We start from the raw sequence: 14,700 nt of genomic DNA, 5'->3' as shown, positions 1-14,700 counted from the left end.
GGGCTTTGTCAAGCCGGGACTTCAACACCTCTAGGGACAGAGATTCCACCCCCTCCCTAGGGAACCCAGCCCAGTGCTTCCCCACCCGCCTCGGGAAATAGTTTTTCCTAATCTCCAACCTAGACCTCCCCACTGCAATGTGAGCCCATTGCTCCTTGTTCTGCCACCTTCCACCACTGAGAACAGCCTCTCGCCAGCCTCTTTGGAACCCCCCTGCAGGGAGTTGCAGGCTGCTCTCAAATCCCCCCTCACTCTTCTCTTCTGCAGACTGAACATGCCCCAATCCCTCAGTCTCTCCTCACAGGTCATGTGCTCCAGCTTCTGAATCATTTTGGTCGCCCTCCGCTGGACCCTCTCCAATGCGTCCACATCCTTTCTGTAGTGGGGGGCCCAGAACTGGATGCAATCCTCCAGAAGCTGCACTTGCGTCTCGCTTGGAATACCCAGGTGTTTCATTCACAGGCTCCAAAACCCCTTTAGCCTCAGTCCAGCCCTGCCCCCGTTTCTGTCTGTGTGCCTCAAGTGTTTCCAGGCATATTCTTGGGGGAGGCGTGAATACCCTCCCCCCAGATGATGTCACTTCCTGCCGTGTAGAGCATCTGTAGGTAGGGGGACCTCTGTGCTCCATATCTGGGTTCTCACAGCGGCCTGTGGAAAATTCCTGACCTCCCAAGATGGAGTCCAGAGACGTGTGGTCGCCTCACGTCCTCGTAGAGTTACAGCAATCCTCACCTGGAGGCTGTTTGTAGCATCCTCAGGAAGGGGCACCAGGCTTCTCCTTAGGCCTAGCATCTTTCCTAACAGTTCAGTGCCCTGAATAGACCCTTCCCTACTTGTTATCTAAAGAGATATGTTATAATCATATCAAAATAATATTACTGGGAAGACTATGGGGTTCAGGGTCACAGACTTAGCAGGGCAGGTAACGTTAAAAGTCTTCTATAAACACTTGCTCGATGGGCTGACATGGGGAAAGCCCCAAATCACCAGTGTTTGGCTCGTGTCTCTCACAGCAGGTTAAATAAACTAGCTGTTTCCACAGAGAAGAGGCAGCTAAAGGCCTGAGTTGTTATTTCCAAGGAAACCATCAGGGTCTGATCATGAACTTAGCTCCTAACTCCGTCTGGGAGGAGGGAAGGCAAGTTTTTAGCCCCTCTGAAAAGCAGGCCCTACAACTGGGCCTCATCCAAACTCAAAAGCGGTACAGATACGTTCTGTGCTGAGTTTCCTGGTGAGTCTCTGGACTTTCCACTCTTCATCATCGCCTCTATCCAGGGGATGAAGGCAGCCACTCTTGTGTACACAGTGGGGTTGGCCTCATTTCTGGATCTGAAAGAGACGATGCCCTCGGCTGTTTCCCCACACACCAGGGGTCCCCCGTCAAAGTCACACTAAACAAAACAAGCCAGAGATGGAGAACAGTGAGTCATATCCTACTGACACTCAGCTCTGTGACACCCTCTGAAGCAGCAGGGCTCAGCATCCCCTCCCTCCCATGGTGCATCTAGTCTACATGCCTCTGCCGACAGAGGCATGTAAACTAGGCTACCTGACATAGTCAATGAAGTTGGGATTTAAATATCCCTGGCTTCATTAACATAAAATTGGCCACCGCGCTGTGCCAGATCAGCTGATCACTGGCACAACGTGCGAGTCAAGACACGGCTCGGTCGACAGGGGAAGTCTTTGTCAACTGCTCCTGTAAATCTCGTTCCACGAGGCATAAGGGAGTGGTCGGCAGAGGATTCCCCTGTTGACCGATCCGCGTCTTGTTTGCCACGTTGTGCCAACAATCAGCTGAGCCGGCACAGAGCGGTGGCCATTTTAATGTTAATGAAGCCAGGGATATTTAAATCTCCGCCTCACTGACTATGTTGGGTAGCCTATTTTACGTGCCTCTGCCGATGGAGGCATGTAGTCCAGACACACCCCCAGTGTCCATCCGACTTGGCCCTACTCAGTCCACTCCCCCTTCCAGCTGCATTTTGCCTCTCCCTGAGACCAGACTAGACAATTTTCCATAGGCTTGTACAGCACCTAGCGCCGTACGGCATGATCCAATCCCCATGCACTGGCCCCACTGCAGCACCGACAGCCTCAATCATACCAATGGTTTATCAAAGCAGTTTGAAGCTAAGAGCAGATTTACCGGTACAGGGTCTTGGCCTGTCTCTGGATCCCCCGCACACAGCATGGTGGAGGGGTCATAGTGACAATATGGCCAATCAGGATTGCTCCGACATGTCTTATCCTCCAGCACCTTCACATCAACCTCCTTCAGTCTGTTTGTAAATTCTCTCTTTCTCCTGCCCCAGCCAGTGACGCTGCACACAGTCCCTGGCTTGACTCTTTCATCTGGGCGGGGCAGGGTGATGGGACGCACCCAGCTGTTTTGCTTCGCTCCTTTTGACAGCTGAGAGACAAGAGTGATGAAGATCAGTATTAGCATCATAGACCCATAAATCCTAGGGCTGGAAGAGACCTCATGGAACCAGCAAGACAAACCCCTTGCTTAAAGCAGGATCACTCCACCTATATCCCTACTATACAACTTACTATCCAGCCTAGACCTCCTGCAACTTGAGCCCATTGCTTCTCATTCTGCATCTGCCTCCACTGAGAACAGCCTCTCTCCATCCTCTTGGGAACCCCCCTGCAGGGAGGTGCAGGCTGCTCTCAAATCCCCCCTCACTCTGCTCTTCTGCAGACTGAACAAACCCAAATCCCTCAGCCTCTCCTCGTACATGTGCACCAGCCCCCTAAACTTTTTCCTTATTCTCTTCTGCAGTCTTTCCAATTTGTCCACATCCTTTCTGCAGTGGGAAAGGGGAGAGGAAGGGGGAGAAATTGTACATTGATGTGACCTCACCAGTTCTGAATTGAGTGGAGTAACCAAACTCAATAACACAGAGGAACACCCCTGTTCCCAGCTAAAACTCAAGACCCTGCAGTCTTTGAGGACAGCGTGATGGGATGGGGGTGGTACCTGGAGCAGTGAGAGGTCACTGGGGGTGGGGGATGGGATGGGGTGTGTGAAAGCAGGCTCTTTGCTGGCCAGGCCCCGCGTGTGTATTGCCACCAAGCAAAAGGTCAACTTCCCCTTGATGAAAAACCTTTACATTATGTAACTTAAAGATCAGTGAAGAACAGTAACAAAAACCAGATCTGAAAAGTTCATGTAAAGTTTGTGCTGGTTGTGCCATGCCCGATAAGGCAGAAAAGGAAAAACAGGAAACCATCTCACCCCCTTACTCCTGTCACTTAACAGACAGGGTCTGCTAGCCTATCACAAAAAGCGTGCAAAAGCTTTCTCTGTAAAACAGCTTCCCCTCCTGTATCAAACTGAGGAATCTGGAATAAACATTGGAAGGCAGAATACGAGCCAGGTCTGAGGACTGATCACCTGAGGGCCACCTCCCGCTCGCCGAACCAAACGAGTTCCTGTAGAGCGTAACGTATCCCAAACATAACGAATACCAAATATGTTGTTGTTATTGTTGTAGTTTGTGTGTCTGTTAAATGTAAGTATTGTTATCTGAAATTGTTTAGAGGTATTGTTAAGTAGTAGTGTTAAGAGTTTTAGATAAATGATTAGTCTTATAAGCAAGATTGATGTAAATGTAACTGTTAATAATCCCTGGTCCCTTGTTAACAACTATTGGGATTTAGAAAAACCTCAGGGAATTTTCTTTACTGTATTGCATTTTGCTTATTAGTCATTCTAATAATTATTTAGTACCTACATATGTAAGAAATTGATAAAATAATAATTTATACGTAGAAGTCCTTTAATAAAAGTTTAAAGGATATTTAGTAATAGTTTGCCTCTTTCTGCGCCTCTCTGGGACTATCCACATTCCCAAACCTTTTACTTTATTCCACAGGGTGCATCAGTGTGATGTCACTGGGGACAGAGGGCGGGGATGGGGATGTTACCTCCAGTAGCATGATGTCATTTTTACGAGTTTTCTTGTCAAATTCCGGGTGTGGGATCTTGCGGCATACACGGATTTTTTGTCGGCTCCATCTCCATTTACTGATGTCATGCGCTCCCAGGGTGACTGTGATTTCCCTACAGTAACAGAGAGGTAGCCATGTTAGTCTGATCTTGGTAAAACAAAAAAGCAATCATGTAGCACTTTAGGGTATGTTTAGACTACATGGCTCTGTTGACAGAACCATGTAAAGTAGTTTACTTGGCATAGTCAAAGGTCTCCCTCTGTCTTCTGGTGTTAAAGTCTCTGTTGTAAGACCCAGGTCTACACTACCTCATTCCACAAGGAGTAACAGTTAATTTGAACTAAAGAGTTAGTTCAAATTAACGTTTAACTGCCGCGCGTAGCCGTGGGCAGTTAGTTCAGACTAAGGGGGATTTAAAAATGGCGGCGTCCGGGAACATGCGAATGAAGCCCGGGGCATTTAAATCCAGGGCTTCATTTGCAACTCCGGTTGCCCTCATTTGCCTACCTAGCTCGAACTAATGAGCTAGTGTAGACATACCCTTAGGGAATGTCCAGTCTGACTGAAACGTCGGCTGACAGGTTTGTGTGCGTGGAGATGTCTGATTTGTGAGCATTGATTCTCTGGCAAAGTGACTGACCAGTTGGTCCAATATACAATACAGAGGAGCATTGCTGGCACATGATGGCATATATCACATTGCTGGACATACAGGAATATGAGCCCTTGATCATGTAACTGACATGGTTAGATCCAGTGATGGTGTCACCAGAGTAAATATGTGGACAAAATTGGCACCAGGGTTTGTTGCAAAGGAAAGTTCCAAGGTTGGTATTAGTGTGGTATGTCCTGTGGTTGTTGGTACGAATCTTTCGGAGATTAGGTGGTTGTGTATAGGAGAGAATGGGTCTGTCCCTGCTTTTTGCTGACTTGGCACTTTGTCAGCAAAATGTGGCCATCTAGAGGGGGATCCAGGCAGGGGTCCATGACCAGCCCAGCCCCCAGCTCAGTGCCCTTGGGCTATGACCCCTCCCTGCCCTGCACTGGGCAAGGGCCCAGACCCCATCTGGGCTCACTGACCAGAGCCACATTGATTTACCCAGCGCTGGGGCTGGGCGGTGGTTTGCAGAGGCCCCTAGAGACTCGCCGATGCCTCCAGAGCAGATCAGGTCCCTGGGCTCTGCTCCCCCAGCCTGGCCACCCCCTTCCCCTTCCCTGCCCCCCACACCAGCACCAGAGCTCCTGATTCCCTCTCCCCTGCTGACCCCATTCACCCCCACGTCCCAGCCCAGAGGCACTTACCCTGCCTTGCAGTGAGCGGCCGTCAGCACAAAGTTCTCCGCCACCAGGAACCCGTCACAGTTAGAAGTCTTTTTTCCATGTTTTATTTCCAGATAGGCCATATAGGGCCTGGAGTGGGGCTCGGCTTCCCCTGGAGTAGTGGAGACCAGGTTCATACAAAGAGCCCCATCATCTCCCTGGGATGGGACCCTGCTCCCCATCCCGAAGGCAGCTCCCCACAGCCTCACCCCATGTGAATAATGTGGGGTGAGTGTAATGTGGATTCCAAGGTGTAAAGTAATGCACATTGGAAAAAATAACCCCAGCTATACATACCATATGATGGGGGCTAAATCAAACACACACACCCCAGCTGCTGTGGGGCATAGGCAACCAGTGTAATAGTGCTGCGTAGGGCTCCATACATCCTAAGCATGGTCCCGGACAGGTGAGTAGGTGGCAAACTAGCGAAGTTGAAGGCAGAAAGACTGAATCCAGACAAACCAGGACGGAGAGACGCAGGGGGAAACAAGAAGGTCTCTACTATCAGGGAGGCGTAGGATTTAGGAATCCCCACACCGCTCAGTTTGCTTTAACCTTGGGAATCCTCCATCTCGTTCTGTGGGGTTCATTGGAAGTACAGATGTGGATTAAATAGTTGAAGCTAGAGGAGGTGAGGAGGTAAGCGGGGGTCCCTCCTTCGCCTCTCCCCTCGCTCCCTCCCCCCCCCCCGCTGCTGCCCCCACTCACACTCCACCATTGTCTGGGCAAAATATGGTCCATGGGAGCCTCAGATGGCTCCCTGCCAGCCCCGCCCCCACTCACTGCTTGGAAAAGCCGGCTATGGGGCTCGGAAAAGCCGGCTATGGGGCTCTGAAAAGCCGGCTATGGGGCTCTGAAAAGCCGGCTATGGGGCTCCAGGGAAGCCAACAGGAGCTGCCTTTTGCAGGACAGGCAGCATGTGAAATACCCCTCCTCCTCATAAACAGGTGTGTTGTGATCAAGACACGAGAAGTCATTCTTCTGCTCTACTCTGCGCTGGTTAGGCCTCAGTTGGAGGATTGTGTCCAGTTCCGGGCACCGCATTTCAAGAAGATGTGGAGAAATTGGAGAGGGTCCAGAGAAGAGCAACGAGAATGATGAAAGGTCTAGAGAACATGAACTATTTGGAGGCTGAAGGAATTGGGTTTGTTTAGTTTAGAAAAGAGAAGATTGAGGGGGGACATGATAGCCGTTTTCAGGTATCTAAAAGGGTGTCATAAGGAGGAAGGAGAAAACTTGTTCATCTTGGCTTCTAGGGATAGAACAAGAAGCAATGGGCTTAAACTGCAGCAAGGGAGGTTTAGGTTGGACGTTAGGAAAAAGTTCCTAACTGTCAGGGTGGTTAAACACTGGAATAAATTGCCCAGGGAGGTTGTGGAATCCCCATCTCTGGAGATATTTCAGAGTAGGTTAGATAAATGTCTATCAGGGATGGTCTAGACAGTACTGGGTCCTGCCGTGAGGGCAGGGACCGGACTCGACGACCTCTCGAGGTCCCTTCCAATTCTAGTGTTCTACGATTCTATGATTCCCCGGGCTCACAGCGTTCAGTTCAGAGCAGCACACATGGTCCCTGCAGCTGCTCTGAGCATGTGCAGGAGTGGGATAGGCAGGGACCCTGGCTAAGGAACCTGTTAGGCTACTGGCTGGGAGGTTGGCTATAGCCTGCCTCTGGCACCCTGGACCCTCCCTCTCCCCCTGGAATCCTGTGCTCTCCCTTCTGCACCCCTACACCAAACCCTGTGCATCCTTGGTCCTGCACCCGTACTCTTCCCAGTTGCTGCACCTCCTCCTGCTCATGACCCCCTCCTAGACCTGGCACCCTCTCCTGCTTCTCAGGCTCCTTCCCCAGGTCACAACCTCTTCCTTCATCCAAACTCCCTCTCTGACCCCACTCCCCTCCTGCATCCCATTCCCTTCCTGCCAGCTCCCTTCTGCACCCAGACCCCACACCCCATCCGATAATGTCAGGGCACTGTATGGCGCTCAATCACTTCCCAAGTTGTTGGAGTGATCCCCCCATCAACATGAATTGCCTACCCCTGACCTAGAAGTTGGAGAACATGTACCCGACGAGCTGCGGGACCTGAAGACCATACCTCAGAGGGGGCATCACTCACCTGGCTTCCTCCTCAGGTACCAGACCAGGGCCCCGACTCCCAGGACAGCAAGAAGGCAGACAACTACGATCGCCATGGTAACAGCCCAGCCCATGGCTTGGGAATCTGGAAATGCCCCCAGAGAAACTGAGCTATAGGCTGCTGAAATGTTGTGCCCCTCCCCTGCCATGGGGACAGTCCCTCTCCCCACCAGCTCCCTGCCCAATTCCCTGGGCTAGCATGCCCCTCCCCCAGTTGGTCTGCTCCACCCGGTAACCCCATGAGGGTCTGCCCAGCTGTTAGACACCCCTTTTGTCTGAGAGCTCCCAACCGCCCCTCTCTGGCTCTTGTCTTATCAGCCCTCCAGTATATCCCTCAGCTTGCCCCTCAAGCACACAAACCCCTGCCCATCTCCTCCAACCCTTCTGCCTTTCTATTTCTGCCCATCTCCAGATGCCCCCCAATCTCACTCTCTGCATTTCCTGCTCCCTCACCCCACCTATCCCTTGCAGCATCTTTGCCATGCTCTTCCCATGAGTGGGTTCCCAGCCTCTATCCACTGCTCCCCCTGTCCTGCCCCAGTACTCACCCCAGGTCACCCTCAGGGGGGTGTTCCCCAGGCTGCTGTGCCTCACCACACACACGTGCTCGGTGGGGCTGCACCCCTCATGCCCCAACTTGATGGACACCTGGATCTGGAAAGTGGAGTCCGCGTTGGGCCGGATCCCACTGGTCTGCTGCTCCCCCAGGGCCACCTGCCCCCCCCGCTCCCAGGTCACCTCAATGTCACGGGGATAGAACCCCGTCACGTGGCAGACGAGGCGGCATGGCCGGACCTGGGTCCCTGGGACGAGGGCCACACGGACGGTGGGCTGGGCTGTGGGGAGGGAGAGAGGGTTACTAGTCACAGGGCCTGAGAGAACAGGGGGCTGCAGGTTGGGGCTGAGGGGCACCGGCAGAGCGCTCACCTGTCTGCTGAGCGGTGAAGGGTGCGGTGAGCCCAATGAAGGTGAGGTATTGCCACCGTGTGTGGATGTTCATCACATCAAAACTCGCCCCTTTCTCGTTCCAGCGCTCTGCTACTGGTTGGGCTGCTGGGTGCACTGCGAACCAGCGGTTCTGGTCCGACTGGTACCGCAGCACATCCTCCCCATTGAGGGCATATCTGGCGATGACTCGGACAGCACCGGTGGCATCGTGCATATCACACGTCTGCAGGACCTGCATGTAGTAGGGCTCTACGAGGGAAGGGAAAGAGGGTGAAAACAACCTCGTCAATAAGCCCTGAGATAAGCCAGGAAGCAGAGAGGGAGCAATGGGAACCAGGAGTCCTCCTTCCTAGCCTCCAGCTAGCACAAGCCTTCAGACCCTGCACCTCCCCCAGAGCGGAGGAGTTCTGCCTCCCAGCCTACCTGCTCTAACTGTTAGGCACCACTTCCCTCCCAGCCAACCTCCCCTTCTCCATCGTCCCTTCCCTGTGATGTCCACAGTCCCAGCTTCCTCCTGCCTCCTTGGAGCCACCTGACCACCCCCTTCCTGAGCCACAGTGAGCACAAGGGACCCAGGACTCACCAGCCTGTGGAGCGCTGGAGTTTATCTCCCGCACCAGGACCTGGTACTCGGTCTCCACCCAGGAGTCCCAGTCCTCATACCAAGTTGTGATCTCGCTCCAGAACTCCTGGTCTCCTGGGCTGTACCCGTTGCGGGGAGCCAGCCTGCCGGTGTCACTGTCATAAGCTGCAAGCACCAGGTTATTCACTCTCAGCACACTCAGCCGCTTGGGTAGCCCAGGGGATGCCTTGGGAGAAATGAGCTGGAAAGAGGAGAGACGGTGCAGCCCTGAAGGAGAGAGAGAGAGCAATGAGGAAGGGGAGTCAGACATCCAGGGCTGCAGCAACCCAAGGGGGCCCCACAACACCCAGCCCTGAAGGTGAGAGACTGGGGTGGGGAAGGGGACCCAGGTGTTCAGCACAACAGGGGGCACTTACCTGCAGAAGCAACAGAGCAGAGATACAGGAGCCAGAGAGACACCAATGCAGGGTTGGCCCAAGGACCCATCACTTTGGAGGGAATAGAACGGCAGTTCTATGGGGTGGGCTCTGGGGCCAGGCCCCAGAAAGCTGCAGAGAACATGGCCGCCCCTCCCTGCACCAGCTCTCTGGGGCTCCGACAGGCACCTGGGAAGGAAACCAGCGTCACAAGCTGAGCAAAGTTCAGTTCAGGCAAATCCACTTTCCTTCCCCGCCCTGCTTTGGGGGGGGGGCAGGATCAGACCAATAAAGATTCAACAAACTCCTGCTCCTTGTTCCCAGCTGTCTCTCTTGCAATGTGTGTTTATTTTAGGGGAGGGTTTCTGTGAACCCAGCAGAACAGCCCCAGCTGCTCAATCCACAGCAGTGATCTTTGATAGGAACTAGCTGGAGACACAGGACTTTGCACTGGGTGGGAACGGGAGACACAGATACAGGCAGAGGGCTCATGCCTGGCCATGGGGGTGCCTGGGGAGCTGGCATTGACAATGTTTATCCTCTGTAGTTTACTAACTGACAGGGGAAAGTTCTGTCTGGATCTCAAGGCATCACCTCATGTCATTTCAGGACATGCAACCTGGAGGTTGGGCATTAGCAGCCAGGTACCCTGCAAACTGGAGAAAAAACCTGTGAATTCCATTTGAAAGGGCTCTTGCAACCCCTGACTCCCTGTGGTTGTGTCTGACACCCTGTCGTTCTCTCTAGCGAAGGACTGGTCTGAAAGCGAGGATGATTTTTCACTGTGTTGCAAAGGGCTCATGAGAGCAGGACAGAGTTTTTGGCTCCTTTTTAAAGGTGGCCACACTCTCCTGTAAGAAAGCCACCAGGGCTCGAGTTTTGCTGCCAGTGAGCAAGCGGATCTATTTTTCTTGCTGTGTGTAAGGGCCCAGCCTTAGCTGTGTCAACAGTAAAAGATGGGCGACTTTTTATTCTAACTTTCTCCTTTCTGGGCACAGAGCCAAGGCAGAGATAAGAGCTGGCTTCTCCTTCCTGGTTCATCACACAGACTGGGACTTTCAGTTTCGTTCAGCTGCAGAGAAAGGTTGCAGGGAGCCTGCTAGGTTTGATCACGTCCAAACGGCTCTGCTGTTGTTTCCTGTCACGTTCGACCGAGGGAAGAGGCACAGGCCCTGGGCTGCAATTCCGGGCCCGAGGGCTGGACAATCAATGGGGCCCTAGAAGGATGGGGTGGAATCCCCAACAGCTGGGCCCAGGGGAAACTGTTTCTTCCCAGTGTCCCGCGGTCTGGATTTCCATGGGACACTTTCTCTCGCAAACTTTTACCAGACACAGAGATTGTAACTTTTTGCCCTGCCCCCTGGCTTCAACCCAGCTGCTTTTCCCACCCTCCTTCCCAGGGCAAGCTTCAGAATTTGTTTCCCAGACCCCACACAGCTCCTCACCCACACTCCAGGAGTTTCTCCCCTTTGGGCTTTCGGAGGGTGGGGCAGAATAAACAACAGATTCTGTAGCTGGATCCGGACCCTGCCGGGCAATGTCAGCATTGAAGAAGTTCCTCTCCCCCCGCCAGGGGTAACCAGGTGCCCTAGGAACCAGCCGGGATCTGCTGAATATTTCTTTTAAAAAGGCATTTCCAGGCAACTGGACAGGAAACTAGGACTGGACCCAGAGGTCCGTGAGCCTGCAAAGTCTGTAACTCAGGTCCCAGTGGGCAGAGCTGCCAACAAGCAGGTGAAACTAGAACCTGCTCCGTTGATTCCCATCTCTCCCCAAGTCCACCATGTCCTGTGTACGAAGCTGTTCCCAGAAGGGTGCAGAACCCGGGACAATTCTCCTCCGCCCCATGTCCAGCCCCTGCTCCAAGCCCCTTTCTCCCAGTCAGTGCTGGAGGCGTGGAATGGACAGGGGCCAATAAGTGTGGGTCCAAGTCCAAAATCTACAGCCACAAGGTTTGCTCTGCGCTCCTGGGTGTCACAAGAGGGCGCTGTGACCCAGTTAATCAAGCCGTAGCACAATACCCATTCAGTTCAGTATTCACAGAACAAAAGAGACTTCCACAGTATCTTAAACATTCCTCTCATAAGTTTTATTGCATGCAATTCAGGAGCGGTTTTAAAAGCACTATATATATATATATATATACACATAGAGAGAGAGAGAGAGAACTAAGCAATTAAAATGGCATTACAAACATTAAAAGGCATTAAAAGCAATATTTAAACGGAATAATTAACAATCTAAATTTAACCCTTAACCCAATTTAGAAGCCTAATTCTTCATTCAATGTAACACACACAGACTCATACACACATCCCATTCACCCTCTGGGACTGGCCAGGACCCAGGTAATGCTGGTTAATTTGGTGGAGGCAGAAGTCCAACATGCACGTCACCCCAATATGCTGAATCGATGGACTCCAACTCATGGGGCAAATTGGTGTGGTATATAACCCCTCAGGGGAGGGGAAATCAGTCTATTGGTTACACACAGTCCAGGTCCAGGTGGGGTGATGTCCATAGGCTGCATCCCCCCTCCTTCTGCGGGTGTTCTCACAACCGATCTTGGAGCATCCTGCTTACATCAGCCAATGTTGCTTGCCTCACCACGAGAGATAAACAATAGAATGTCCTTGACTAGGCCTCTCCCTTGTTACTCCTTCCTATCTGGGAACATTGCCTCCTTCTGTACTGTTTTGTCTCCTCAGCACACAGACCCAGTTTTTTATTTCACACAGTCCTTTCTATTAAAGTTGTAAACAAGTCCATAGTCCTTTGGGGCTCTGGCTCAAACCTTAGTACGGCCTCTCTTCAGCTCACTTACTGTTCATTCACTCATGCCAACCAGTCACACTACCCATGATTCATGACACGGGGACACCCAAAGCACCGGCCTTAGGGTGGGTGCCCCAAACCGTTCAGTGGATGGGTCGGCTCTGCCCATACACAAGGAGACAGGCAATGCTACAGAACACATCTGTACTTTTGAGGGGGGTGCAACTCATGAGATTCCTGAGGACATGAAATTCGGTATCTTGGTCATGGAGGGAACTTATAACCGCTCAATCTACTCAATGATACACCAATTCAGGGGGCTCTCCATGGTTCTCCATCCAAAGACATAGTTTGGAAGCAATTTCAGATGACCCCTTGTGATGGAAGGTTGGCCAACACTTGGGGTGTGTCTAGACTACAGAGTTTTGTCAACAAAAGTGGACTTTTGTCAACAAAACTATACCTACGTCTACACTACCGCTGAGTTCTGTTGACATAATGTCGACAGAACTCAGCAGTTTTGTCGACACTGGTAAACCTCATTTTACGAGGCATAACACCTTCTGTCGACAGAGGTTCTGTCGACAGAAGGTGTTATTGCATGTAAACTGTCCTTGCGTCTACACTGCCATGTCGACAAAGCAGCTTGCTTTGTCGACAGAACTGAATGTAGTGTAGACGCTCTTTGTTGACAGAAGCTTTGTCGACAGTATCTGTCGACAAAACTTCTGTCGACAAAAGCCTGTAGTCTAGACGTACCCTTGGTGATGAAAGGGTTAAACTTAGGTAGGTAGGGGGGTGTTGGCAGGGAGCCAGGATAGCCAATACCAGGAAGTGTTGAAATTTAAATTGGAAGATACCTCTGCTCTTTTCTTTGTGTGAGTTTTAAGCCAGGATCTGAGAGAACAAGATGAATTGAACCAGACAGGACTACCAGGCCTACAAGGAACGCTGGGCATGGAAATGGAGTAGACCTTGAAGCACAGAGCTGTGAGTAGCTAGGGATTGCCTAGTTAGACGTGATCCAGATATTTTCTTTGTCTTGTTGTTTGGATAAACTTCTCAGTGTGAAATCCATGTGCTTCCTCCAAACTCCCATTCACTGTATCTAACCTGCACTTCTGTACTTTAATCTGTTCTTTCTTAGTTGCTCTGCAACATGCAGCAACCAGATATGCTTTACCAAGCACATCTTTTTGTTTTGTTCATAATATCACCCTTTTAAAGGCCATGACTGGGTGCTTCTGTCCTAGCGGGTCCCAGGAGGTCTGTGTGAGCCTGCCCAAGGCAGAGAGGTCAGCTAACAGGGTTTGCCATTTGTTTTCTCTTTGTATTCCCAGTTCTCTTGTGGAAAAAGAGAATGACGTACCCCTCTTCCAGGTACTCTCCTCTGTGGTTCAGGAAGAAAAGGTGGGGTTTTTTTACTTGCTGGTAGCAGCTACCTCCCAAGGCCAGGGGATTTGTGACCCTGGGGAGTTTTTAAGCAGAAGCCTACAGAGGCAAGGGACTTGTAAAGTCTCTTGGAAGACTCCACCTTCTGCACTCAGGGTGTGTATAGACTACAGGGTTCTGTCAACAAAACTAGACCTGCGTCTACTCTGCCATTCAGTTCTGTCAACATAACGTTGGTGGAACTCAGCAGATTTGTCAACAGCGGTAAACCTCATTCTATGAGGAATAACGCCTTTTGTCAACAGAGTTCTGTCAACAGAGGTCGTTATTGCATCTACACTGTCCTTTGCATCTACACACTCATGTCTACACAGCGACTTGCTTTGTCGACAGAACTGGCTGTCGTCTAGACGTTCTTTGTTGACAGAAGCTTTGTCGACAGTATCTGTCGACAAAACTGTTGATGAAAGCCTGTAGTCTAAACGTACCCTGAGAGTGTCAGAGTGAGGAACAGCCTTGACAAACCATGACCCCAGCCTTCCCCCATAGGGATGGAATCCCCACTTACCACCTGAGCTTGGGCAGGTGTAGCACCTAGTCTGGATTTTGTGGCTCGGGTTGATCACTCATTCACAAAGTCACTTCTTAACAACTTCATTTTTTATTCCAGGCTGCCTACAAAGCAGGGAGCAAAATGTACCCAACTGGGAAGGGCAGGGAAGGAGAGGGCGGAAGGAAGAGAAGAGTGAGGGGGGATTGGATAGGCACCTTTAAGTCCCTGCAGGGGGGTTCCCAAGAGGATGGAGAGAGGCTGGTCTCATTGGGGGCCGATGGCAGAACAAGGAGCAATGGTCTCATGTTGCAGTGGGAGAGGTCTAGGTTGGAGATTAGGAAAAACTATTTCCCTAAGAGGGCGGGGAAGCACTGGGCTGGGTTCCCTACAGAGAGGGTGGAATCTCCATCCCTAGAGGTTTTTAAGTCTTAGCTTGACAAAACCCTGGCTGGGATGATTGAGTTGGGATTGGTCCTGTCTTGGCCAGGGGGCTGGACTTGATGACCTCGTGAGGTCTCTTCCAGCTCTAGGATTCTATGACTCTATGAAGGATCAGCCCCAGGGATCGATCTGCAATCGCTCAGTGTGGCTGTCGTACAGGTACCTACCA

The 14,700-nt window shown here is 51.6% G+C and overlaps 1 protein-coding gene across 1 annotated transcript; it reads right to left on the bottom strand.

Annotated features, from left to right (window-relative positions):
• Window positions 1–437: 437 nt before the first annotated feature.
• On the bottom strand, window positions 438–9,558 carry LOC149521006 (uncharacterized). Its single transcript, XM_089774331.1, has 9 exons — window positions 9,371–9,558; window positions 8,955–9,221; window positions 8,351–8,620; window positions 7,972–8,259; window positions 7,404–7,508; window positions 5,263–5,392; window positions 3,937–4,072; window positions 2,150–2,413; window positions 438–1,391 (listed from the first exon to the last, which is right to left on the bottom strand). The coding sequence occupies exons 1-9, from the start codon at window positions 9,438–9,440 to the stop codon at window positions 1,170–1,172; spliced, it is 1,752 nt and encodes a 583-aa protein (XP_089630457.1). The 5' UTR covers window positions 9,441–9,558; the 3' UTR covers window positions 438–1,169.
• Between the last annotated feature and the right edge of the window lie 5,142 nt (window positions 9,559–14,700).

This window comes from Pelodiscus sinensis, chromosome 30 (genome assembly GCF_052426305.1).
Source record: "Pelodiscus sinensis isolate ZL-2025 chromosome 30, ASM5242630v1, whole genome shotgun sequence".
Lineage (NCBI taxonomy): Eukaryota > Metazoa > Chordata > Testudines > Trionychidae > Pelodiscus > Pelodiscus sinensis.
The sequence above is the reverse complement of the archived record's forward strand: the minus strand, read 5'-3'. Positions and strand labels throughout refer to the sequence as shown.

Coding starts and splice junctions, on each gene's coding strand:
- LOC149521006 (XM_089774331.1), bottom strand. CDS start 9,440: ATGGGTCCTTGGGCCAACCCTGCATTGGTGTCTCTCTGGCTCCTGTAT. Junction 8,621..8,954: donor CTCCAGCGCTCCACAGGCTG/GTGAGTCCTGGG, acceptor CTTCCCTCGTAG/AGCCCTACTACATGCAGGTC. Junction 7,509..7,971: donor CCCCCTGAGGGTGACCTGGG/GTGAGTACTGGG, acceptor GGGCATTTCCAG/ATTCCCAAGCCATGGGCTGG.